Source organism: Conger conger, chromosome 9 (assembly GCF_963514075.1).
Source record: "Conger conger chromosome 9, fConCon1.1, whole genome shotgun sequence".
Classification (NCBI taxonomy): domain Eukaryota; kingdom Metazoa; phylum Chordata; class Actinopteri; order Anguilliformes; family Congridae; genus Conger; species Conger conger.
The window spans coordinates 58,743,783-58,771,282 of record NC_083768.1 but is presented as its reverse complement, the minus strand read 5'-3'; the positions used below and the strand labels follow the sequence as shown (position 1 = coordinate 58,771,282).

Genomic DNA, 27,500 nt, shown 5'->3' with positions numbered 1-27,500 from the left:
CTTTTTTCCAGAAACAAATAAGTTATATTTGATCGACAAATGGCCCATATTATTTTCCAAAATAAACGAATCTCTGTCCTTCAGTCTACATAGAAACGGTGATGATGGTGCGTATACGACTGTTTACTTAAAATCACTGTTAAGCAACAATAAATCATTGCTACCTAGCTAACATTTCCATTGACACTGAGGAGAGGGATCAAGTGAATAACAATGACTTAGGAAAACAATTGAATTGTGTGATAGCACTGAACAACATGCAGGCAAAAAGTTGACGGTATAAGCGGTGGTTTGCCAGTCTACAAAATATAGGGAAACATGTAAGAGGTTCGATTATTATAGCGATGATTTGGCAACAAAGAATCCCTTCAAGTGCGCGGAGGTTAGAATGTCACCCTTAGTTCATGTCAAGCTAGCTAACGCGTTAGGTCCACGGCTAGATAACAACTAGTAACTCTCCAGATTTATAACGAAACACAATGGTTATTGTTCGCTGTCCAAGTAAAATACTCATCGCTAACTAGCTCAAAGCTAAAGCCTTTTGCTGTTAAGCTAACATTGGCTGACTGCACATTATTCAATATCATCATTGACGTTACCTTCCTAGTGCTTTTCGCCCTGTCGTCAAATTATGATCCAGTACCGAAATTCTTTCGGGGAAAATAGCGTTTAAATCGAACGAAAATTCCATTGCCTCCTGCTATAGTTTTATGCTAATAATACGAATAAAAAGCAATTCGGTGAGTAGTTCTGCAAATAAGCCTATTTTTAAAAATCAACTAGCGGCACATTAACCGTAAAATGGATAGAGCTACAGCTGCAACTAACACTTGCTAAATGACTCCATGCACACATTAATGCACTGCTCTCGTTATCGCATTCTTGGTAGCCTACTACCGTAGCGATTTGTTGGTCGTGCGTTCCTAATTATGTATCTATCAATGCTTTCTCTGTCTGTCCATTGTGTGGCACGGCTTTGGGATAAGCCTTTTCGAGTAGTTCATCTGTATAACGTAAAATTGCTAAAACAACGAACCCAAAAAACAATATCGTCCATCGCGCATCCTCGCAGCGTAGTTGTTTGATTATTACTGTATTACTATAATTGTATTTGTATAAATAACAGTGCAAATGCTATTCGTTTATTCAATAGTAAAATAAAAGCACATGTCAGCGCTCAATTGATTTAATTAAATGGGCAGCGGTCAGTATGTTCTCAATTGCGCGATATTACTGTGTAATACGGCACTGGTTCTTCCGCTTCCTCTTGACAACGACCAAACATCCGCCTGAGCGTTTACGTAGCAACCCCGATGGAGGCAGAGGGTGTGGTGTGAACTGGGATGGGTATCGTCGGCACTGGAAATTACTACAATTTAGTGCAAAACCGTATGCATTTGTACATACCCTCATCCAGAAAATATACTTACACGAAACTAGTCAAGCCAACGATACATGACAAGTCACGTTAAAAATCACACTGCACGTTTTTCCGATTGCTTAGCTTGCTAACGTTACATGAAAACCAGGAGTTTCTCCCATCTAGCCTATAGCTATTTGCAACTACGAGCCCTATTGCTTTTATATGTTCTCATTAGAGGTAGAGACTTACATATTTATAAAAAAAATTTTTACAACTTTTTTTTTTTTTTACAACTTTTCTGTTATCTACGTGTGGTCAGCTGTGGTAAGCTAGCTATTTAAAAGTTTGACTATTTGACAATGACACACACAAGGTTTTTTCGTCAGCAATGTAATTTCCCCAGCGTGTATGTGAGAGAGAGGGGGAGAGGCTGCTTGATACTGGTTTTTATAAATAGGAATGTCACATACCCCCACAGTGGAAATAAAAGACTGAGCAAAAACTCCCACATTCTTCTGTGCTTAGTGTATGGGGTCCTACTCATCTCTGCCGATTTGCTCATCTTCTTCACATCTCATTACACTATTTTCTACATTTAGGAATGTTTGGAACATGAAACTACACATCTGCTGCAGGGTCATGATCATTGAAACTGTTAAAATGTGCTTTTATCAAGAGTAGCTAAGACTTACATAGGCGTAAGATACAATGATGTTACAAAGTAGACGTGCTCCCATATACTAGTGTACTAAGTAGCCACTGCATTTTAGCATGTGAAAGTGATAAAATTATTTTAATGGGTGAGACAGATGGGTATTTGTTTGGGGGAATGATCTGGATCTTGTCCCAAATAATTACTGAAACAAGCCTTCAGTGCAAAAGGGTTTTTGAATTTAAAAGCACCGCGAGTTCACCTGAAAACAGACTAATCTAACAAGGTTATCATCAGCTTTTCACATCAGCATTTCATAAATAGTCCACATTGTCCACAAGGAGGCACTATATCCCTCCAGAAACACAAAAGTAGCTATTTCTTTCACGCGACCAGGACCCTGCTGTTTGGCCAAGTTGTGCTCCAGCAAACAAACACAAATGTAGATTATGCGTGAGTATCTTAGGATAACTGCACTCACGACACCAGTGAGTATAAGGTGTGTGTGTCTGAATGCATGCGTGTGCGTGAGCGTGTGCGTGTGTGTGTGTGTGTGTGTATGAGAGAGAGAGAGATGGAACACAGACTGTGAGTTGTGAATTCCTGGTTAGGTCATCACACACACACTGGTGGAAGTTTTTTTATTTTTCTTCAAACTTCAAAGGGTTTTTTCTAAGCCTCCTTCAATTCTAAGAAAACCCCAGCAGAAGGGGGGGGCGCATAAAAAAAATCCCCTGTTTTGTTTATAATTTATTTACAAGTGTGGTTTCTTAACAATTTCTACAATGCCTCTAGTTCCACCATCACTACAACTATTACTACTGTTATTACAACTGTACTACTACTATTAGAGAAATGCTATATAACAATCACTTTACCATCACTATTATAAAACTACTCTGAGTAGTGGACCCAGTACTGCTAAAAGTCTGTTCTACGTAGCTGCTATTTACACTACTGTACAACAATCTATACTACTGCTATGAGGAGAGTACTACTAATTATAATTTATACTATGAAGTAATACCATACACTACTAATAGATCATAACACCTGCTGTTTAATAATAACTAAAACTACGGCTACTGCTCCTGTATGGAATCCAATACTACCATGAGAGTACATTGACTAGTCCATAATGCTACTGTTACAGTACTGCTAGTACTATTACTTTAACATTAGATTGCTATTGCTGATTAATTAACGATTAATGATGTTGGAGCCACAGAAATGTAAACAGACTATAACGTGTAATTAATTAAGAATAGTGTGTAATTAAACAGTGGAGTCTCATCAAACAAATACCTGAGATCTCGGTGGAGGAATGCATTTGCCCTGGAAATGCTTACCATTGCAACACGGGAAACCACAAGCTGAGTTTCAGGTTTGTCAAAACTCCAAATTGCCCCCTCCCTTCTTCTGTGATCTCACAACCTCACCACACGCACCTGTATCTTTCCCTGTAACCTGTATCTTTACCTCCCTCTCTCCCCTCCAACCCACAACCTGCTTCCAATTTCCCCACCACACCGTAGCGTGTGCTAGTGGGGGGGGGGGGGTCTCCGGTGCTCATGCTAATTTCTGTTCCAGCCCCCAAATTGTTCCCAGTTGCTGTTTGTTCTTAGGTAGAGTTTCCTAATGTCCAGTGTGAGATGATTTCCCTTTTTAATACCAAATGATGTCCACAGATGGGTCTGCGTGCTCGTGCAGAATAAGCGGACCATGTTTATATCCCAGGTTAAGCGGTAGAGGGCAAATGATTCCTTTGGAATGATGTTACATTTATAAGTGATTCAGTGCACTCTAAAATAAATGGTTCCAATATGAACCCTGTGATTCCATAGAAGAACCCTATCTAGTTAAAGGGTTCTTTGTTTGGCAAAATGGTTCTTTGTATGGGAGTTTTCACACTTCCCACCTATAACAGAAGGTTCCATAAAGAACTAAAAAGGGTTCCCCATCTGGAATCAAGCCAAATAACCTTTTCAGAACTCTTTTTTCTAAGAGTGCGGACATCTGTTCACTGACAATTTATGTAAATTTAATTTGACAAATGGTAGAAAACCAAACTCTATTGTATTATTTTCTAAAGACCTTAATTGATCAAGAGATTTTGGAAAAAATAAAAAATACAGCATTCACTGAGGGACTGGAGTTTCATGGAGCCCTGGGTCAGGTCTGGGTTAATCCTCGTTTAACAAACCTTGCTGAAGCCATTCTGGTTGAGCAATGTACATCACATGACAGCAGTGTTCACCGAGATTGTTTACGCCAAAAATTCTCTGGTAATGACCACAGTTCTCTAAACGACTCATCTGTTACACGTGATGTTTGTACAAACTCTCCGTGGCATTTATCCACAACACCACACACTGAATTAAACTCATTTAGCTCTGTGATTCCTTCAGTTTTCAAGCTTGTGGCGCTAAGACCTTTTTCCAGAACTCTGTAGGTTCTTCTAGGTCCTGTTCCGCAAACTGTAAAAATGTCTGTCTTGTTTTTGCAGCTAACTCTGCGTCTTGCAGTGTAACCTCTGTATTTCTGAAGTCTTCATCTGCGGAGAGCAGTCACTGACACATCCACACCTGCCTCCTGAAGGGCGTTTATGAAATGTCCAACAGGTGTTTGGGTGTTCTTAATTATGGTGGGCATTCCTTCGTCATCACCTGTAGAGTCTTCTTTGGCTTTTGCAAACACTGAGCTCACCAGTGCTCTCTTTCATCCTATGTCGTTGGTCCCGGCGTGGACCATGAACATCGGATCCCTCCCTGCTCTGGCCAGGAGCTGGTCTGTGCGCTGCAGGATATCTCCTGCCTGGGCACCAGACAGGCAACACACCATGTGAGATTCCTTTTTGTGAGCCTTTCTCTGCCATCTACACCTCTAATAATTGAGACTAGATACTGAACACTTTCTTATACTGTCACGAACGAAGCAATGAATGCACCTGGACATCAGAAACAGCTGAGAAGCCAACTGTCCAATTACTTTTGGTCTCTTAAAATTGGCAGACTATGTATAAAAGTGCACCATTTTATTATGTACACTTGGACACCAGCTCGTTAATGCAAATACTTAATCAGCCGATCATGAGTGATCTAATATGATCTAAGTGACTTTGGTTATTATTGGTGGTATTGGTGCCAGGCAGGGTGGTTTGAGTATCTCAGAAACTGCTGACCTCCTTGGATTTTCATGCACAACAGTACCTAGAGTTTACAGAGAATGGTGCGAAAAACAAAAAACACCCAGCTAGCAGCAGTTCTGTGAGCAGAAATGCCTTGTTAATGAGAGACATCAGAGATGGTCAAATCTGACAGAAAGGAGACAGTAACGCAAATAACCACACATTACAACATTGGTATGCAGAAAAACATCTCTGAACATACAACCCACCAAACCTCTAAGGTAGAAGCAGTAGAAGACCAATAAGTCAAAAAGGTCCCTTAAGTAATAAATACCTAATAAAGTGCTCAGTGAGTGTATAACTATTTCATGTTAGGAGTGAGTATTCTTTGTTATCATTTAACATAGGTATTTCATTATGTTATTATTTTTATTTTACTTTCGGTGGCATACATTTTGTGCATAACTTCACCTGTTAGATCTTACAAGCTAACTTTTAATGCAAAGCCAGTGGTTACAGCCTGCTACTAACCAGCCGACTCATGTCAACAAAGCCGAGTATATGCGACAATGCTGTTTATACACAGTTCTCATGTTTCAGCCGAAATGTGTGCGATGTTCATTGAAAAATATATGTGCGGTGCAGTATACGAATAATATTCTATACCACAAAGAACTTGCGTCCATTTTGTGTGTGCTTATTTCCGACCCAGAGCACTTGGCCCAGAATGCGTGACATGACATAATTACGACTTCCGACCTCGAAAGCGGGAGCTTCTGAGGAGCACACGAACGCAGTATGACCCATTACGTCATGCTGTCTGACACTTGGGAAGAATCAATCACGGTGTAGGAAACACATTTCAAAAATGGTAACTTCCCTAAACGGATAATCCAACTGATGAAAAAAATCTGTCGTCGTGACTGTGCAAAAACAAAAAAGCAGGAACCAATCAGCTATTCGCCATAAGTTTTATTGATTTACAGTTTTTTTATTATTTTTTTTTTATTATTTTTTTTACGATTGCTTATACCCATGTCCCAATATTGAGTACGCTTTTTCAAAACTCTTAACGCAGGGAGCGCAACGGCAGTCTGTGGACGAAACTGTTTCTCATTTTTCATTGCTTTCTCACAAAACGCAATCAATGACAACGTCTTTAAAATATTATTTTTTCACTCAAACACAAGATGATTGGTGCCTTGCATGGCAGCCTATTGCCATTGGTGTGTGTGTGTGTCGATAAAAGCGCTATACAAATGCAGTCCGTTTACCAAGATGCCAACTTTGCTTTCATCTGACCACAGCACCTTTGTTCAATAATAATTTAAATTTCCAAAATGAGTCCAATGAAGCTGACTGTGCCTTATCCAGGATGAATTTGACAGTCACTGAGATCTGCTGTCGCACGCCAAGCAAGCCAAAATGATGTACAAACAGACCCATCCAGCCTATTAGCCCATACATTACATTAAATTACTGGCATTTGGCAGACGCTCTGATCCAGAGTGACATACAGTTGATTAGACTAAGCAGGAGACAATCCTCCCCAGGAGCAATGCAGGGTTAGGGCCTTGCTCAAAGGCCCAACGGCTGTGCGGATCTTATTGTGGCTGCACCGGGAATCGAACCACCGACCGTGCGTGTCCCAGTCATGTACCTTAACCACTATGCTACAGGCAGCCAACGTGACCTCAATGCATGCTGGGATGCTATTTCTAGAGAGAATGGCTGATCCACATCACATACTCTTCAAGGGTTCTGAATTTCTGTATGTTTACACTACGACTCAGAACTGTACTGTCCTCTCAGGTCCACTTTTGCACTTGTTCTTGTGATTGATTTGCACTTTGTTGTACGTTGCTCTGGATAAGAGCGTCTGCTAAATGCCACGTAATGTAATGTAATGTAATGTAATGAACGTATAATGATGAAATCTGCAGAGGTTCCCAGTGATTCTGCCTCTGATAACCGGCCACCATGGCCCCAGGTTCCGCGGTGAGTTTTGCTTGTTTATTTGTGTTTCCCCTGCCATTAATTTTCTCCACATATGACCGATCTTGCAGCAAAAAGGAAAAAGTTTCCTCTTCATTAAAATTTTTCACTTCATTTTTCTCCTCGCTTTTTTCTCTCGACGAACAAATGCATCACATCTCACTTCCCATTTCTGGGGGGACGGGGGGGGGGGGTAAACACTCACCATTTCTCCTTTTTAAAGACTGGAGGGAACCAAAGACAGAGAGAGAGGGGGTGAGAGAGAGAGAGACAGAGAGGGAGGGGGGTTGAGAGAGAGGGGGTGAGAGAGCGAGAGAGAGACAGAGAGGGAGGGGGGTTGAGAGAGAGGTGGGGGAGACAGGAAGAGAGAGAGGAGACAGGAAGAAATAAAGCAAGAGAGAGAGAAAGGGAGGGGGTGAGAGAGGGGGAGAGGGAGGGGGGTGAGAGAGAGGGGGAGAGACAGAGAGGGAGGGGGGGATGAGAGAGAGGGAGAGACAGAGAGGGAGAGAGGGATGAGAGAGAGGGGGAGAGACAGAGAGGGAGGGCGGATGAGAGAGAGGTGGAGAGGGAGGGGGGATGAGAGAGAGGTGGAGAGGGAGGGGGGATGAGAGAGGGGGAGAGACAGAGAGGGAGGGGGGATGAGAGAGAGGGAGAGACAGAGAGGGAGGGGGGATGAGAGAGAGGGGGAGAGACAGAGAGGGAGGGGGGATGAGAGAGAGAGGGAGAGACAGAGAGGGAGGGGGGATGAGAGAGAGTGGGAGAGACAGGAAGAGAGAGAAGGAAAGGGGGGGAGAAGAAACAGACTAACAGACAGGCAGGCAGACAAGAACATTCCCTGACCAGGAATAGGCGGGTTAGATAATGGATGGGTAATTATTGGATTACAGATGGATAATGGATGGATGGGCAAACGGTTCAGTCCACATTCCAGTGCCAGATGTTCCTTGAATATCTACCCGTCTTTATTTTCATTTGGATGAATGAAATGCTCTGATTACTTTTTGGGGGAACGTTCTCCTCATAACCAAGACAGGGGTGCAGCACGGAACTGCGCCCTGTGTGCTTGGGGCTCCTTAAAACTGTACACCAAAAAACATTTTGAGGTCCCCCCTGATTGCTTTGTGCCCCAGGAGGTCAGTCCCACGACCCCTCACCCTCCCCAACAGTGACAGACCTAACCTCCCGTGAAAACCCCACACATGACCAGAACCCACCCCATTCAGTTGCCTTCTGCACTTGGTTTATGTAACCTGGGGAGGCAATAAGTGGGATTGGATTATTATAGTTTGTGTCTCAGTCCGATTTCTTTGCAAGTGCAAAGAACAAACAAAACCAAAGTACAAAACAAAAGCATGAACAGATGAGCTGAGAGTGACTTGCTTCACATTTTCAGTTCTGTCTGCAATGCCGGGGTTATGAAACAAAAACACAAGAGAGTCATGTGTGCTGTGATGAAACGTTGTGCCAAAAAAATATCCATGAAATGTTTATTCACCCTGAAAGAGTGGAGTGTACGCTGCAGCACAGGACAGAGCTGAGATACGCTGGTGAGGAACCTGCCATTTCAACTGGGGAAAAGGGCACTCTCCAATGGAGTTTTGTTGGACATCAAGGTTTTCCCCATTGTGAAAATAAATATTTCAATATTTCCCCCAGAAAACATAATTAACTCCAAACACTTAATCACTATTTATAACCTGTGACTCCAGGTCACCGAGCTGAGGACGGGCTCTCCCTCTATAGCCTTGTTCCTCCTGAGATTTCTTCAGATTGTCACCAAACTCGGGAGCTTTTACTTCATGTATTTGGGGCTTTAGGCCTGGTTTTTTTTTTTAGTTCTGTTTTTAGTTTTGTTTTTTGGATGGATGGATGTTTGAATTTTTTTTCTTCTCCTTTGTAAAGCATCTTTGTGACAGTATTCTGTAAAAAAAAAAAAGTGCTATACAAATGAAATTTGGGCAGCACGGATGGTGCAGTGGGTAGCTCTGCCCTGGGTTTGAATCTCGGTCGGCCGGGGCCTCTCTGTGCGGAGTTTGCATGTTCTCCCCGTGTTTGCGTGGGTTTCCTCCAGGTACTCCGGTTTCCTCCCACAGTCCAAAGACAGGCAGGTTAGGTTGATTGGAGAGTCTAAATTGCCCATAGGTATGAGTGTGTGAGTGAATGGTGTTTGTGCCCTGCGATGGACTGGCAACCTGTCCAGGGTGTATTCCTGCCATTTGGCCCAATGTATGCTGGGATAGGCTCCAGCCCCCCCTGCGACCCCGTTCAGGATAAGCGGGTTAAGATAATGAATGAATGAATGAATGAATGATGAATTGAATTGATTCGGAAAACTATAAACAATGTGAATGCATATGCTTGTGTGAATGTGCGTGTGTGTGAGTGTGAATGTGAGTGTGTGTTAGTGTGAGTGTATGTGAGTGCGTGTTTGTGTATCTGTGTGTGTGTGTGTGTGTGTGTGTGTGTGTGTGTGTGTGTGCGTGTGTGTGTGAGAGAGAAACTCGGTGGAAACAGAGGAAAACAGAGGGGGTTCTCCCTGCTAATTTTGACATGAAGAGAAAAGCCCCAGAAAACACTTTCAGTCTCCACCAACACTCTCCCCCCCACAGCCTGGCCTGCGTGGGGGGATTTTCACTCAAAGCACCCACACACACACACACACACACTCACACACACACACACACACACACTCACACACACACTCACACACACACACACACACACACACACACACACACACACACACGCACACACACACACACACACACACAGATACACACAGATACACTCACACACAAACACATACACACACACACACACTCACGGCTGTACTTTCAGTCTCCCGCCCTCTCTCTCCCCGCAGACTGGCCTGTGTTACCTGTCACTGAACACACACACACACACACACACACACACACATGGCCCTTTGTTCTGTGCTGAAGCCACTCGCCCTGGTCCATGTGAGTATGCTGCAGTTTCAGCCACATATACCACATCTAAGACCTGACATGCTTCCTCAGAGGTCACATGACCCTCTGTGCCACTGAGCGGCTGCAAGCTGGTGAGAGAGAGAAAGAGAGAGAGAGAGAGAGAGAGAGAGAGAGAGAGAGAGAGAGAGAGAGAGAGAGCAGGGGACTGAGATAGAGAGAGAGAGAGAGAGAGAGAGAGAGGGGAGAGAGAGAGAGAGAGAGAGAGAGAGAGAGAGAGGGAGAGAGAGAGAGAGAGAGAGAGAGAGAGAGGGAGAGAGAGAGAGAGAGAGAGAGAGAGAGAGCAGGGGAGAGAGATAGAGAGAGAGAGAGAGAGAGAGCAGGGGACTGAGATAGAGAGAGGGAAAAGCAGAGAGAGAGAAAGAGTATGCAATCATATTATTCTGTTATTATTGTCTGTAATCTGATGTTCCCCATGTTCTTTGCCATGCTCTAGCAATGCACTTTGAATTAGTTTTAGATTGAGAGAGAGCAGAGAGAGAGAAAGAGGGGGGAGGCAGAGAGAAGAGACACAAACAGTCTGCATTCTGTGTTTATTCAGTTTTTGTGTTTATTCTGTTTGTTGTATTTTCTTATGCTTTGGCAATATGTATTCATGTACTGTACGTCATGACAATGGCAATGGCTCATTTAAATTCGATAGAGAAGGAGGGAGAGAGATAGAGAGGGAGAGAAAGAGATAGAGAGAGATAGAGAAGGAGGGAGAGAGATAGAGAGGGAGAGAAAGAGATAGAGAGAGATAGAGAGAGATAGAGAGGGACAGAAAAAGATAGAGGGAAAGAAAGAGATAGAGAGGGATATAGAAATGCAGACAGACAGAGGCAGTGGCCACACAGCTGGGAGCAGGCTGAGGGCAGGCTGAGTCTCTTGGAGTGGGAGGGTGTGAATTCACAGTTCGGATGGTGAATGCAAACGCACAGCGACTGGAACATCTCTCTTCTCAGAACCTCTCCTTCCTTTAGAGGAAACCAAGCAAGAACGCGGGAGTCACCAAACGTCCCGTGATTCTGCACGGCTTCCTTTCAAAGGGTACAAAACTTTATTTCACCTGGAGTTTCCCTGCGCAGAAACAAGCAACCCAAAGGGCTGCACAGAGTAATTAAAAAACATATACATATGTGTGTTCACTGACATCTCTGACAAGAGCAACTTACACACACTGTATTTTCTTGACATGCCAATTGCCGAACTGAACAGTTTTCTGAAGCAACGCCTGGTTCAAGCGTCTGGGTGCAACAATCAAACCCACGACCTTCCAGGCAGAAGAGCGGTATCATCACCAGTATGTCCCACGGCCATGAAAACATATATGTGTAAAACTTCACTCAAATACTGTAAGTGGACAAAAAACAATACAATTTCACCATCCAACTAAAACCAATGTTTTAAAAACCAGTAAATTATCAAGAGATAATGCTGACCTGTTCAATACTCACACTTTCCTACTGTCCTGATTTAAGCTTTTGCAATACAACACCTACACAATGAACACAATACTCACCATACAAAAATACACATGATTAAATACAGTATACCATACACATAATCATATACTGTACTGGCACATATTATGAAACACTTTATTCATGAACAGAGTTTGACGAGTAATGCACCATTTTGCAAAAAAATCTCTTCTTGGAACAATAATTGTAATATGTAATAAACGTAAGATCAACATGAAATACAAATGAAGAAATTATTCGCATTTGTGTTAAATACTCATTACACTTTGTGTTAAGCAATACTCATTACTCTTTGATATACTAGTTCACACTTACAAACGTAAATGAGCGTCTAATGTATCTTACTGTTGGAAATGTTACAGTCACCATGTATTGCCATGTCTATGATTTTTCTACATGAAATGAAAACTACTCAATTTTATAATTAATTTCAAATTACTGATGGTCACATGATGTCATTAGTACTCATGGTTAAGAAGATAACTCATTTTAATAAATTTTGACAGACTTTGTGCCAGAACTGTTTATATTAATATTTGGTCTTAATATATATTTACAATGACGTTACATGAATTGGCATTAATTAACTAACTACTACTGAGAAATGAATCTGTACATCTTTGTGTATTTGTACATCATTAATTCATGTTAACAACTACATTAGTTAATGCCAATTCATACTGGAATTAAAAAGTGTATCCGATAGTTTGGTAATGTATAAATATTCATGCAACTAATACATTACATAGTCGTGAAGAAATACAACTAATGAAAAGATCATTTCTTGCTTAATTAATGTACTTTTACATCAGTTAATTCATGTTACTTTGGTTAATGTTAATAATGTATGTTACTAACCTTACTGCAAGGTGTGGCATAATATTTATTTATGTATTTCTTTTCATTGCAATTATAATATGGGAGAGAGGGATTATGGGTGGATGGGGTATAGCTCCTCCATCCCAGTGAGGTACAGGGTCGCATGACGGTATTCCTCCACAGCTCAATGACATATATTTAAATATCATGAGAAAGTAGTTCCACAACTGAAAACACCTTTCAGGGCAACGGGATATGCAGATTTGGGGTAAAGTAATGTGTTCCTCATCAAGCTATAGTGGTATGAATGAAGCCATCCTCTACTTCCTGTGTTTGCCATGGTGACAAAAATGTTGAGCCCTCATGATTAAACAGTAACCAGGGGAGAGCTTGTGTGTGTGGGTGTGTGTGTGTGTGTGCTTAGTCAATTACTTATTGTAGATATTACATTTATTAATTTGTTTATTTTAATATTTAGTATTTCAGAGTCTAATTTGAAACCACCTTGCCTTTTATATATTTATATTTTTATGTATATTCCTATGTTATTCTCCCCACCATTACTATTATATTTCACTCTATTTTTATTCTTTTTAAATTGGTAATGTATTTGTAGTCACTGTATATAAAGGATAATTATACATTTTTTTTACTGCTGCAAGAAACTGGTTTTTGGTAACGATTTACAAAAAGGTTCCATGAACTGGCATGAACTAATGTAGCTGTAAACTAACTACTTTAGTTATTAGCAATTCATATTTGAATGAGAAAGGTCAGTTAATGTATGTAACTAATTGTACAGTGAGTACATCCTATAGTTTGCTAATATATAAATATCATGTGACAAATACGTTAGTAGATAACAAATGCATGAACTAATGAAAATTCAATGTAATGCTTAATTGAAGTATTTGTCCATCATTAATTCATGTTAATACCTACCTTATTGTAAAGTGTGACCAACCATTTTATATTGATTTGCTATTGTTTAGATTTTCTCCCTTATCAGCATCTGGCTTCCTTTTTCCCCAAAGTCGGTTTTGAAACCAAGGCACCTGTGAAGTACAGTACTGTAATCTTCAGGGTTATGTGAAGAGTGCAAACCTACTTTTGATAACTTTGGATACTGCCACAGCGAAGATTTCCCAAGACAATACAAGTACATGTTACAACAGATTGACTGACTGGTGACGAATTAACTTAATGACTGACTGGCTTAAGGGGGAAGCAATCTATTGTTAGTAACTTCACGTCAAAAAAGGCACTTCCTGCTCCGTGTTTGTGACGAAAATACACACTTTGTTGAACCTGCATTCCCACAGCGCCATGAATAATCATATTCTTCTTTAGTGTGGCGATAGTGTGTTTCCTCATAGTCACCATTAGTCACACACACACACACACGCTTCCACTTCAATCATAGGCAACGCTGGTTCCAGGGCATGGCGAGGTTGCCATGGTGCCGCTGTTGTTACAGCTATTGTTTGGAGATGCATGTGCTCCTGTAACCTCAACACTAAACTCTAAATATGGAAATATGTGATATATGTCCATCTTCCCACAACCTATTACCAAAAGAAGAAAACCTGAAATACAATTCAGGGGCTGATATCTTCTCTCACAAACTAAGCATATCTCCCATGTTTCACCATTTTTTGAAAGCAAGTCAGGGAAATTAATTTAACTTATGTCAAAAGATTTTTTTCCCAGACTGCCTCATTTTCCCATCCTGCAATGCATATTATTTATTTATTTATTTATTTATTCATGTATTATTTGGGAGACTCCAAGCTACATTGAGACAGAAGCTTATGTATTTTTATTGTAGAATTCTGCCACTGTTCTGTACAGGGGCCTAAAACTGGATTTGTTCCAACCGATTAATCAAAAAATCTCTTCTTTTTTTTTAAACGCACTCCTGCATCCACAGTAAAACACTTCCACAGGGGACAGCTGTAGTGTGTGACTTTGATAAAACAAATGTGATCAAGCAAACGATGGAGTGATTACAATAATTAAGAGCTTGAGTGAGAAATCCTGAACGGGGGGATTGGTCTTCATCTAGCATCCCTGTGTTGGAGTCCATTTTGAGTGCTAGATCGCTTTCCCTTTACTCTCCTGTGACCACGGCCATTTTGAGTGGCAGATTTCTTTCTCTTTCACCCGCTGCTACCCTGCATACACTCGTTGGCGGGTTTGTCCATGATCGCTGGTGAACTGGTGTGCTGGTGGTGATGTCAGCCGTGACCAGAAACCTGAAGGAGTTACTCAGCACGAGGGGGGTGGTGGTGAGGACAACACCTCGGGCTAAACTGGCGCAAAACCTTTTTTTTCTTTTTTTCTTTTTTTTTTTTACATCAGACTCATACCTGTCCTAACCCCCCCCACCCCCACAGAACATATGAATCAGTATAAAATATTTTTTTTAAATGGTGGACTTAAATCTGAGTAAATTAATGTTTCTACTTTACATTACTTTACAAACTTTAAATCTCTTTAATGCCGCAGGCCTCAATCCTCCAGAAAAAAAAAAAAGAAAGAAAGTCAAAAGTGTTCGTGTGACAGATGAAGAGAGGAAGAATGGACTAGCAGGAGAAGGAGAGAATGGGTAGGTGCAGGAGAGGAGAGAAGGGAAAGATTGAGCCACAGTGGGCCACTGAACGTCAGATGGAGAACCACACAGGGGAGAGAGCAGAAGTGGGAGGAGAGATGTCTTGTTTCTCTCTCTGTGGCTGGCCTATTTTCAGAGAGGAAGGAAGCGATATAGAGTGCAAGATGAGAGACGATGTTGCAGAATATCCATGACGCGTCTCTATACTGCTGCTCTGACCACTGCTCCATACCGCTGGTCTGACCACTGCTCCACACTGCTGCTCTGACCACTGCTCCACACTGCTGCTCTGACCACTGCTCCACACTGCTGGTCTGACCACTGCTCCACACTGCTACTCTGACCACTGCTCCACACAGTGCTGCTCTGACCACTGCTCCACACTGCTGCTCTGACCACTGCTCCACACTGCTGCTCTGACCACTGCTCCACACTGCTGCTCTGACCACTGCTCCACACTGCTGCTCTGACCACTGCTCCACACACTGCTGCTCTGACCACTGCTCCACACTGCTGCTCGGACCAAATACTCAATATTGCTGCTCTGACCACTGCTCCACACTGCTGCTCTGACCAAATACTCAATATTGCTGCTCTGACCACTGCTCCACACTGCTGCTCTGACCACTGCCACACAATTAAAGCTTTTATTTTCTCTGTTGATTTTGATGAAAACCTATAGGAAATGTTTAAGTGCAACTTGTCATAACTTCTTCTATTTTTAGATAGGAAAATATTTTCTTGATATATATATCTATTTTATTTATTTTTGTATTTTTTGTATTTTAGTTTGCTTGTCTTAGCTCCCTTTACGTGAAGCACATTGAATTCTCTCTGGATATGAAACGTGCTACCCAAACAGAGAAGTCATATATATGATTATATGGCCAGAAATTCAAAATATATTAAAATATACTGTGTAATATATGTAAGGATACAAATAAACTTGCCATCTTGCCAAATAACGGATCAGTTCAACACATGTGAACACATGGGGACAGTAAGAGCAGTTGTCTGGCTGTGTCAAAGTGTCCCTGAGCAAGACACCTAACCCCTAAATGCTCCTGACGAGCTGGTCGGCGCCTTGCATGGCAGCCAATCGCCGTCGGTGTGTGAGTGTGTGTATGAATGGGTGAATGAGAAGCATCAACTGTACAGCGCTTTGGATAAAGGCGCTATATAAATGCCTGCCATTTACCATTTAACACAAGATGTACCTTTATCTCGTCCAGAGTTCTACTCTCAGGGAAAACTGACCAAAGCAACGGTGTGAAAGAACCCATCAGTGAGAAGCTTTCTGCCCCGCTGTCAGAACCAAAAATACGTCAATCTCAAGAATTTTTGCCTTATATTTAGACGTGTTGTAATATAATTGATTTCATATTTTTTAGTGTCTTAATATATTTTATATTTAGATAAGTGTTATTTCTATAACTTTTTTCTCATCCAATGGGATAAGAAAGAAAATGTCACTTATCAAGCAAACAATGACTTAAATCTAGCTCAAAAATGAGACTAAAACACTTGTTAAGACAGACAGACTTGTTCCGCAGCGCATCAAAGACACAAGGCAAGGCCAGTTCTGGTCCTCACTCCGAGAGTTAGGTTTTCTCAAACGGAAGTGAAATCCCTGTTCAGAGGAGGGCAGACAGAAACAGATACTACAGTGAATGAGAGAGGTGTGGAAAAGTGTGGCTAAATTAAGGCCAAAAAAGATGAGGTCGTGACGAGGAAAACCCCACAAGAAAAGTGAAAATGTGGGGTTTTTTTGTTTTTTTTTGTGTCACAAAATAAACGTGTGAATTTGTAGGGAAATTAAACATGAAATGAAGGAAAGGAGGCAGAGAAAGGAAGAAGGTGAGAATATCAGGTTTTTCCGTCGTCGGGAAAGACTGAGCAGAGAGAGAGGAGGGGGGAGGGCGGGCGGGCGTGTGTGTCTGTGTGTGTGTGTGTGTGTATGTGCGTATTTGCAGAAGTGTAATTAGTGCCGGTGAAAATTCTGGGAGTATCTGTTTGTGTGCGTGTGTGTGTATGTGGTGCGAAAGTGTCCTATATGTGTGTCTTTGCGTGGTGTCTGTGGGTCTATGTGTGTGTGTTTGTATGTGTTTGTGTATGTGTGTGTATGTGAATGCAGGTGTGTGTGTGTTCGTATGTGTGTATGTGTATGTGTTTGCATGTGTGTGTGTGTGTTTGTATGTGTGTATGTGTGTGTATGTGTATGCATGTGTGTATGTGTGTGTGTGTTTGTATGTGTGTATGTGAGTGTGTGTGTTTGTATGTGTGTATGTGAGTGTGTGTGTTTGTATGTGTGTATGTGTGTGTGTGTTTGTATGTGTCTATGTGTGTGTGTGGGTTTGTATGTGTGTATGTGTGTGTATGTGTATGCATGTGTGTATGTGTGTGTGTGTTTGTATGTGTGTATGTGAGTGTGTGTGTTTGTATGTGTGTATGTGAGTGTGTGTGTTTGTATGTGTGTATGTGAGTGTGTGTGTTTGTATGTGTGTATGTGTGTGTGTGTTTGTATGTGTCTATGTGTGTGTGTGGGTTTGCATGTGTGTATGTGTGTATGTGTGTGTGTGTTTGTATGTGTCTATGTGTGTGTGTGGGTTTGTATGTGTCTATGTGTGTGTGTGGGTTTGTATGTGTGTATGTGAGTGTGTGTGTTTGTATGTGTGTATGTGAGTGTGTGTGTTTGTATGTGTGTATGTGTGTGTGTGGGTTTGCATGTGTGTGTTTGTATGTGTCTATGTGTGTGTGTGTGTATGCATGTGTGTATGTGTGTGTGTGTTTGTATGTGTGTATGTGTGTATGTGTGTGTGGGTTTGCATGTGTGTGTGTGCGCAGAAGCGCCCCTTTGTGGCTTTTGGTTTCCCTCCTGTCATGTAGCACCTCCCTCTCTCTCTCACTATGAGTGACATAAGAGTGGAGTTTCCCTGTAGTCGTGAAAGGGCTACCCACTGTACAGTATATATATGTCCTCATCTCACAATCCTTCATCACATCTCTCAGCGCAGACCAACTCTCTCATCTGATCTGCCCAGCGGCTGTGCAGGATTACCCCAGACCACCTCGCATCTCCTGTGACTATAAAATTCGCCAGGACTCTGAGACCATGGAAGCAGCAAGAGACAAGACCCAAAGCCATCTGGTCGATGTGGAAGTTGGCCTGGAGGCCCACAGCGAATCGCGGAGGCCGTGGCGGTGGGTCGGTGTGGCAATAGCCGTGTCGCTGTGCGTCGCCGCCACCGTCCTCCTCACCGGCCACATGCAGGGTCCAGTCCAGAGCCACGGAGAAAATGGTAAGCGCATCACTTCCTGTGTCCCTCACAGTCCGTTCTTCCTCTGTAAACACTTTGAAGAGCATTTTTTCTTCTTCTTCTAAGTCAGTGTTCTAGAACTCAGTTGCCAGTCGCGATTGTTACATCAGCATCAGAATGTAAGAACGTTCTAATGGCATATTTCCTGACCATGGAATTATAAGGTTCTATCTGTGTTCTGAGCGGTTCTGAGACATCGAGCATCAAAGACACGAAAATAAATGGGCTCTAAGCAGATACAACCTTTTAGGTTTTGCATTTTTTCATACTTTTTAACTGTGTTTTGTGTAAAACTTCACAGTGCCCAATAAACAGCATAATTATGAAACAAACTCATTTTTGTCTAAAATATCAGTTCAAGCTTTGTAATTCATGATTTGTGATCTAACACCTTAAGGTTAAAACCCCTTGAAGAAAACTCCAGTGGGCCTTTCCTGTGTTGTAACCCCTTCTCTCTTGTTTCCCTTGGCCAGACTTACACCTCAAACTGAGAAATGCGGACAAAAATGAAAAAGACGCCATTCACTTAGAAGGTGAGATAAGTGTGTGCATATACACCTGTATTAACCCTTTCTCAATGCAGTGCTAATTTAGGCCTACTGTAGCGTCCAGTTAGAATGTACATAATTAACAGTATTAATTAACGCTTGTTGGGTATTAACAATATTAACCGTGGGCCCTTTGTTTCTCCAGCCGAATACAACACGGATATCTCCCCGGACTTGCGGTGGATTAAGACCGAAAACACCGTCCAAGCCGGAGATCTGAAGGTCGTGGACGCTAAAGAAATCGTCATTCCACGAACGGGGCTCTATTTCGTCTACAGCCAGGCGTCGTTCCGCGTCAACTGCGAGGCGTCGTCAAAATCAGAAGTCAACAAAGTGGTGCATATCAGCCACGCGGTGGAGCGCTACTCTCAGTCAGTCGGTAGCCAGTGGACAGGCATGATGGCCTCCACCCGGGCCACGTGCCGCAAGGTCCAGGGAGGACCGCACAGCGCGAGGTTCTGGCATAACGGCATTTACCTCGGGGCCGTCTTCAGTCTCTCGGAGGGCGACCGGCTGCGTACCTCCGACGAAGCAAAAGACCTGCCGTCTCTCGTCTGGGAGAACGGCAAGACCTTCTTCGGCGCTTTTGCCCTGTGATCGCCGAAACTAATTAAAGACAAAATGATTGGTCGTCAGAAAAATAATATGGATAATCGTTTAAGTAAGGATAGTGTAACATAATTTCTCTTGGACAGTTCGACTGAAATGAAGCAATTAATATCAGATGATAGTGGGACGGAATGTATTACAAGAAACAAAATATTAGATATCGATACAGACACACACAGAATAGGGGTCCACGCTATGGAAGACTTAATTGAACAACCTATAACGACTTTAATGGAAAATGCAACGGCAAAAAAGAGTGAAAACTGACAGATTATTTACATGCTAAGAGAAACATTGCAGTGTTTCTGTCGTCGATGTTGACTGAAGGATCGTTTTATATTAAAACAATTGTGATCTTCCGCCAGTAGAATGAGAACAACCGTTGAGGTTGATCTGCTCTGTGCAATACAGTGCACTGTAATACAGTACACTGTAATACAGTACACTGTAATTTTTAAAGTGAACTTTTATGAAGTTTATCAGCCTTTGCTCCGTGGTTTTTCTCCCCTCGTGTGTATGAAGCTGTTGGTCAGGTTTGTAGATTTTCTTTGACGTTTTTGTGTCTGGTGCACGGTCACCCTCCACTTGGTGTTCCGGGTGCTTCCGTGTGCCCCCCTCAAAATTTGATGAATTGGTTAAACTCCATAAATTGACTGTTTACAACCCTGACAAGCAGACACCCAGCTACATGCTCTAGACAATTTTAAAGTACTTTTGAATGAAGCTTATCGATTACATTTAAAGCAAGTTCCTCGTTCTTTGTGTATTTTATTGAAAGAACGTTATAACACAGCTAAACCCCGAAGCTAGGTAGAAGCAACGGCAAGTTGTTTTGCGTGCGGCTGGTTCTGCACGGCTGTGCCTCATATGCACTGAAAACGGTCACAGTTTCACCAGTTGGCACACGAGTTTACAAGGGAGACCGTGAGTTTACGAAGGTCTGGTGTTCGTGCTGGTCTACAACAGCACCGTTCTCAATTCTGATTGTACACATTGTTTGTATTTTTGTATGTATTTATTTATTTACGTATTTATTTGTTGTCGAATCTATTTATTAATTTTGTATTTATTGATTTATTTATATTTTATTTTTATTTATATATTTATAAACTCTAAAGAGACTAAAGTATTTGTTTGTTTGCTTGTTGTGGATGCGGGACAGTGACCATGCTCAAATAAAATCTATATATAAACAACTCCAGGTATGCAAACTGATTTATGACTATGCAAAACACACTGTGTTTATTCGATTCAATCTGCTTATTAGAGTCACTCTGGTTATAAGATTAAGTTGGGTTATCAGAATAATCGGAATAATCGTATGAATGCCTACGCCGATCCAAATGCTGACATATTAATATTTAAATCCTACATAGCTATGCCAACTAGCCATATCAATTAATTACAAACACATTCATTCATATTCAAGTCCAAAATATATGCTATCGATTAATATCAATCAGGTACAAGCATTAATATTTAAGTCCTACGTGTATGTTATGGAGCCATATCAATTATTGGCACATATTCATATTCATGCCCTGGGTGTATGGAAGGCTTGTGCAGGTAGACCACTACAGGGGTGCCGGTACAGGTGAATGGCAGGGCCCTCTTAGCAGGGCGGGGATTCCCCTCCTCGTCTCTCTCTGTTCCACACGCGGTCTGGGGCTTCCCCTCCTCCCCCGACACAGCGTCCACCTCCGGCCGAGCAGGGCGGGTGTGGGGGCGGACATTTTGCTTATTTACAAATGGAAACCATTTCACAACAGGTCACATTGCCCGGGGAAAGCACTTCCCCTCGTGGATACACTTTTTTTTTTTTTTGTAAAATGACGTTTCACCTTTGATGAATATACAAAGGAAAATACAGCCTGGCTAAAATGAGGAATATCTGTACATTTTTACTTTTCCAATTCCTCATCTGCAGGAAGTAAAATCCCTAAAAGCCATGAGGTATAACTGATTAGTGAGATCAGCTGGCCACAGGTGGTGGAAACACATGGCAGGATTTTTACTTTCTGACCCCTGGACTTTTCACACACCTGTTCATCTCTGCTAATCTATTGCCCTAATACTGGGTCGGAGGCCTGGCTGGGTTTTCCTTTGAGGTTAACAGAAAGTTGTACTTTTCTAGTTACACTTTCACAATGCGGTCGAGTCACTGTCACCGTTTTCTAACTGTAACACACTCCTGGCTAATCATCAGATTAATAGGCTTTTCTAAAAACACTTAAAAATACCTCATTTTGTCACAATTCACAGTGTTGTTTGCTAGGTGAACCGTATACTGGTCATTATGAAAGGGTCTTAGCGCCTTCTTTGATATTGGATTTTTGTATTCCTGAGAGCAACACTGATGTACCCTGCTACTGTGTTTCACTGTAGATACGGATGTCTGCAAAGTGACTGCAGTATGAAGCAAGGCAACTTCATAACTTCATAACTTCATAACCATTTTCTCTTCATTTATGAAACGGGGGTTTGCCCACACGTGCGTACACTGGGAGCGAGAGGAAACGGTGAGAGGCGATAACTTCAGAAGACAAAAGAAAAGAACCTGCAACACTGGTTTTGTTTCAGACAAAAACGGAAGCCTTTGTTTACCTACAGTGCCATCTGGTGGTCAGTGCCGGGACAGGTCTGTCAGGGGAAACTTGGCCACAGGATGCCTGCTGCTTTTGGTTTTCGTTTTGCTTTTGGACTCAGTTTAACATATTTTGGCAAGGCTTCATTTCACAGCCTGCAAATTTCCTAGTATTTACTAGGTACATACCAGCTACTTGTGTATTTATGTATCACTGATGTCAGAGGTAAGTACCCTGAAACAAACCAGTTAAGTACTATGGAAATACATTTTACAGCCTGTTTCATAGTACCTGCCATTGACATCAAAATAATTGTCTAATAATTACACACAAGTAGCTGGTATTTACCTGGTAAATACTAAGTCATTAACGGCCTGTAATATCGAGAATACCCATATTTTTAATGCTTTCAATTATTTTTGTTGCTTCTTGTGAAATCCTTTTCACACAGTGTTTGGAAAGTAAATGGTAAATGGTTGGCATTTATATAGCGCCTTTATCCAAAGCGCTGTACAATTGATGCTTCTCATTCACCCATTCATACACACACTCACACACCAACGGCGATTGGCTGCCATGCAAGGCGCCGACCAGCTCGTCAGGAGCATTTTGGGGGTTAGGTGTCTTGCTCAGGGATACTTCGACACAGCCCGGGCGGGGGATCAAACCAGCAACCCTCCGACTGCCAGACGACTGCTCTTACTGCCTGAGCCATGTCGCCCTACATTTTGCTTTTATTATAATTATTATTATGGCATATGAGGCAGGATATGCGTGGGTCATACAGGTTATTTAATTGCTCAGAGTGGATCAAGAAACTATTTCAGGTCAAGTGTGTGAGCTGTGATAATTGTAAGGATGGTCTTTTTCTTACGGTTGTCACCGTCATTTAAAACATCACAAGTACCACCACCGCAAATGCTAATGTGTCAATAATCAGGCCATAGTCCCCCAGTCCATCCAATCATGTTTAAGCACTCCTTATGAATGTGATTTTGCAGTTAAAGGAGTAAAATGGTGGTTGAATGTGACACTTGCCAGTGTTTAGGCAACAATAAAGCAAAGGTGCATACATTTTTTCATTTAAATGTATTTTAAAACATATTTTTCTAAGCATAATTTTCCCACTATAAAGGTGCACTCAAACTGTCCGGGTGAGGTAATGAGAACTGTCAATTAGCGATAACGTGCCCTCACTGTCCTGCTAGCAGCGCAAACTGTGGGTCACAAGTTATAAGGGGAGTGGTTATCCTTGTGTGACGTACTACTTGGAGAACATTCTCAACCAGTTGAAAATAGAACATTTAAAACACTTACTTCTCCAAAGAGTGGACATATTTAACGCTTCCATTGGGTTTCTTCAATGCCCTCTTGTGCAAATTGTGCAAATTGCGTATGAAAACCTAGAAAGTGTGACCACCATGTTACTCATTAAAGCCCCAATTACACTGTTAAACCATTCTCCCTTTACGCTCACACTGATGTGGCACTGTCAGCTTACAGAGGGCAAATACAGCCCAGGCAGGTAAGCTGAGTGTAGGGCAAATGTGCGTTAGCCCTTTACCCACTGCCTCGATGAGGCCCTACTCTTACTAACCTAAACCCAAACCGCTAATGTGTGTTAGCCCCTTACCCACAGGCTCAACTAGGCCCTACTCTTACTAACCTAAACCCAAACCGCTAATTTGTGTTAGCCCCTTACACACAGACTCAACTAGGCCCTACTCTTACTAACCTACAACCAAAGCGCTAATGTGTGTTAGCCCCTTGCCCACAGAATCAACTACGCCCTACTCTTACTAACCTAAACCCAAACCGCTAATGTGTGTTAGCCCCTTACCCACAGACTCAACTAGGCCCTACTCTTACTAACCTAAACCCAAACCGCTAATTTGTGTTAGCCCCTTACACACAGACTCAACTAGGCCCTACTCTTACTAACCTAAACCCAAACCGCTAATTTGTGTTAGCCCCTTACACACAGACTCAACTACGCCCTACTCTTACTAACCTAAACCCAAACCGCTAATTTGTGTTAGCCCCTTACCCACAGACTGAACTAGGCCCTACTCTTACTAACCTACAACCAAAGCGCTAATGTGTGTTAGCCCCTTACCCACAGAATCAACTACGCCCTACTCTTACTAACCTAACCCCAAACCGCTAATTTGTGTTAGCCCCTTACCCACAGACTCAACTAGGCCCTACTATTACTAACCTAAACCCAAACCGCTAATGTGTGTTAGCCCCTTACCCACAGACTGAACTAGGCCCTACTCTTACTAACCTAAACCCAAACCGCTAATGTGTGTTAGCCCCTTACCCACAGACTCAACTAGGCCCTACTCTTACTAACCTAAACCCAAACCGCTAATTTGTGTTAGCCCCTTACACACAGACTCAACTAGGCCCTACTCTTACTAACCTAAACCCAAACCGCTAATTTGTGTTAGCCCCTTACACACAGACTCAACTACGCCCTACTCTTACTAACCTAAACCCAAACCGCTAATTTGTGTTAGCCCCTTACCCACAGACTGAACTAGGCCCTACTCTTACTAACCTACAACCAAAGTGCTAATGTGTGTTAGCCCCTTACCCACAGAATCAACTACGCCCTACTCTTACTAACCTAACCCCAAACCGCTAATTTGTGTTAGCCCCTTACCCACAGACTCAACTAGGCCCTACTCTTACTAACCTAACCCCAAACCACTAATTTGTGTTAGCCCCTTACCCACAGACTCAACTAGGCCCTACACTTACTAACCGACAACCAAAAGGGTCAACCGGGGTCTCGAACTGCAACCTCTATAGTTGCCAGTCGAGCACACTACCACTAGGCTACCCTGCCATACTCCTCCTCTCAGCCTCTCTAGATGGTGTATACATGCCTCCTCTACTCCACATACAAACCTTTTAACCTCCTATCCACCTTTTCTTTTACTCCGAAACACCTCTTTCTCAGCTATCAACCTTATATTCACCCCATACAGACCACCTCCTGAACCAAATCTGCCTTCTACGGGTGGCCTCCTACTTCAGCCTGCAGTTCCCCCCACTCACCATGAAGGGGGCGCTGTGTATCCACAATACATAACCCAAACTGTTTTCCATATCACAAGTCTGCTCCCGAAGATGCTAATCGTGCCATAAAAATGCGCACCAAAAAATAATTACGGATAGCAGGTTGTGAAAAACGATGTTTATTTTGTATGTTTTGCCATAGTAATCATTTGTTTTGCATAACCACATCATTTTAAAATTCAACAAGGATTGCGATAATAAATATAAATATTTTTATACCACAGTGGAATACAATTTGTATATATGTGCAAGAGATATATAATCATTTTCATTATCAATAAATATATATACGAATGTATGTATGTATGCATATTCTCATTTACAGTTCATAAACACAAACTGCTAATACATTTTTTTACAGGAACAGAAAGGCAAACTCAAGAGCTTGACAAAAAAAAGGCCTTTTATTTTGACAGTCCAAACTTGTGGTGCAAGGCCGACCAAAACAAAACAATCAAGAAACGCATTATTCAGAATAACTGGTGCACTGTTTACTTGTGAGATATCTATATCAGGGTGATATTAGCTAAACAGTAATTTCGAAAGTGATTGTTTGGAGTCACACACGCGTTCTGGTGAAATTGACGCTACATAGTTTTGAAATAAATATTGCAATAACTGTACAAGGTGATATGCAGGCGATACAGGTGATGCTCAAGACTGGCATTGGACTATAATTCTTTAGTGAACTGAGCTTTAGTTTCAGAGGTTGCAGGTGTGGCACTTCCACTGCAAGTGAGGGCAGAGATATCCAGTTAATACACAGTTGCAGAAATGGATTGTGGGCGAAGCAGAGTGAAAAACCGTCGCTCTGTAACGCAATCAAGAGTGCGCTCCATTCAGCCTATCGCACCCCCGCTGTCAAAATAAAAGCCCCAGAAAAATCAAGCCGGAGCGGGGAGGAGGAGACACCGCGTGGCGAACATGTACAACAGACACGGAATGGCGGACGCTCAGGCGGGCCGCGTATGTCCTCGCGAACGCCCTCTGTCTTCTGGACAGAGGGAGAAGGAATGACTGCTACAGCTTGGGAGGGGAAATAAATAAAGGGAAGTGTCGTACAAGCACAGCGGGACACGCAATTTGGGCCGGACGAAAGAAACCGTGACCCGTGGCTTCATCCATATTAGGTAGCAACACCGTGGAAATACTCAAGGCCTTGGCATGAAGGAGGCGGGGAAGTTTCTTTGGGAAAAGGGAAGAGAGAACAGTGCAAGAAAGAAAAAAAATCCTGCTGTGTGTTTACTACTGATTTCACACATTAGTCATAACTTCCGGCCAAAAAAAAAAAAAGGTGCTAGTTAAAATACTGGGGAGGATTTTTACTTTCTGAACCTGGATTTTCCACCTCTGGCGGTGAGGAATTGGGGAAGTTAAAATTGACACGTTATTGCAAATTTGGCCTGGCTGGGTTTTCCTTTGAGGTTAACAGAAAGATGTTTTCTGAAGTTGTACTTTGCTAGTTACACTTTCACAATGCAGTTGAGTCACTCGTGACTCAGGCTCGTAATTAGAGTGCGATAATTAAACTGGCCTGCCTGCCCATCTAATTAACCTCCTCCCTCCTTTTATTAATTAGTTGTGCTCCATTGGTTGCTCTCAAACCTGTGGCGGATATAAATGAAACGGGCTTTGAACCCCCTTCCCCCCCGAATCCCTGTACAATACTCTTGGTCTGTCACTAGATGGCAGTGTTTTGCCACCTTTAGACCTTTTGATTTAGCAATGTTCAATGTGCATTCACACATAAAGAAAGACCCCTTGTGTGTCAAAGTGTCCATGGCTTAAAGCAGACAGAGAAGCACTGTGGGCGTCACAGAGAGTTGGCGGTTTTTTTGGGTTGCCAGGTTATAAGACTCCTCCCTCCCTAAACCCACCATTACTGACATCATCAAACAGGGACTGAGAGGAGGGAGAATTGTGCTATTGTTGCCCCACTGTGTGCTTGTTGCCTATTTGGTCATTTGGACTGCTGGCGTTTGCGCTGTTCGGTTCCCATGGCGTGGCAAGTATGCCTCCGACCAGACGCTTGAGAAAATTGTGCAATTCTAACATAAATCAACTCTAAAATATGACAGTTCACCATGGAAGAAATAGATGATGATTAGAGAATTAAACTCCTGTATGGCCATCAACTTCGCAACCACATGCTAAACTAAACAGGGCAACCATTTTGTGGTTTGTGGTTCTCACACACCATCATGTACCCAGATACCTTATTGCACTTTTCCAGAAGAGTAAAAAACAATGACATTAGGCGGGACTGGTCTTATGTTCAGGAACAAGCCAGGTGTGTGCGTGGGTGCGTGGGCGTGTGCACGTATGAGTGTGTGTGTG

General features: G+C 42.3%; 3 protein-coding genes across 5 annotated transcripts in view; 1 reads left to right on the top strand and 2 right to left on the bottom strand.

Annotated features, from left to right (window-relative positions):
• The window catches only part of atat1 (alpha tubulin acetyltransferase 1), a 17,811-nt gene extending 16,829 nt beyond the window's left edge, over positions 1-982 (bottom strand). For all 3 annotated transcript variants that reach the window (XR_009709594.1, XM_061255538.1, XM_061255539.1), the window contains exon 1: positions 600-982. Coding sequence is in view for 2 of the 3 variants with exons in the window: in XM_061255538.1 (XP_061111522.1) it covers positions 600-691 (92 nt within the window). In the remaining variant the exon portion in view is untranslated. The remainder of the gene's footprint in view (positions 1-599) is intronic.
• A 17,040-nt stretch (positions 983-18,022) lies between these two features.
• On the top strand, positions 18,023-20,650 carry tnfa (tumor necrosis factor a (TNF superfamily, member 2)). Its single transcript, XM_061255800.1, has 3 exons — positions 18,023-18,316; positions 18,808-18,867; positions 19,028-20,650. Exons 1-3 carry the CDS (start codon positions 18,130-18,132, stop codon positions 19,477-19,479), a joined length of 699 nt encoding a protein of 232 aa, XP_061111784.1. The 5' UTR covers positions 18,023-18,129; the 3' UTR covers positions 19,480-20,650.
• A 4,616-nt stretch (positions 20,651-25,266) lies between these two features.
• gabbr1b (gamma-aminobutyric acid (GABA) B receptor, 1b) overlaps positions 25,267-27,500 on the bottom strand; it is a 16,872-nt gene continuing 14,638 nt past the window's right edge. The window contains 1 exon segment of the mRNA XM_061256063.1: positions 25,267-27,500. This exon segment is cut by the window's right edge and continues 618 nt beyond it. The gene's annotated coding sequence lies outside the window, so the exon portion shown is untranslated.

Coding starts and splice junctions, on each gene's coding strand:
- tnfa (XM_061255800.1), top strand. CDS start 18,130: ATGGAAGCAGCAAGAGACAAGACCCAAAGCCATCTGGTCGATGTGGAA. Junction 18,317..18,807: donor CCAGAGCCACGGAGAAAATG/GTAAGCGCATCA, acceptor TCCCTTGGCCAG/ACTTACACCTCAAACTGAGA. Junction 18,868..19,027: donor AGACGCCATTCACTTAGAAG/GTGAGATAAGTG, acceptor TTGTTTCTCCAG/CCGAATACAACACGGATATC.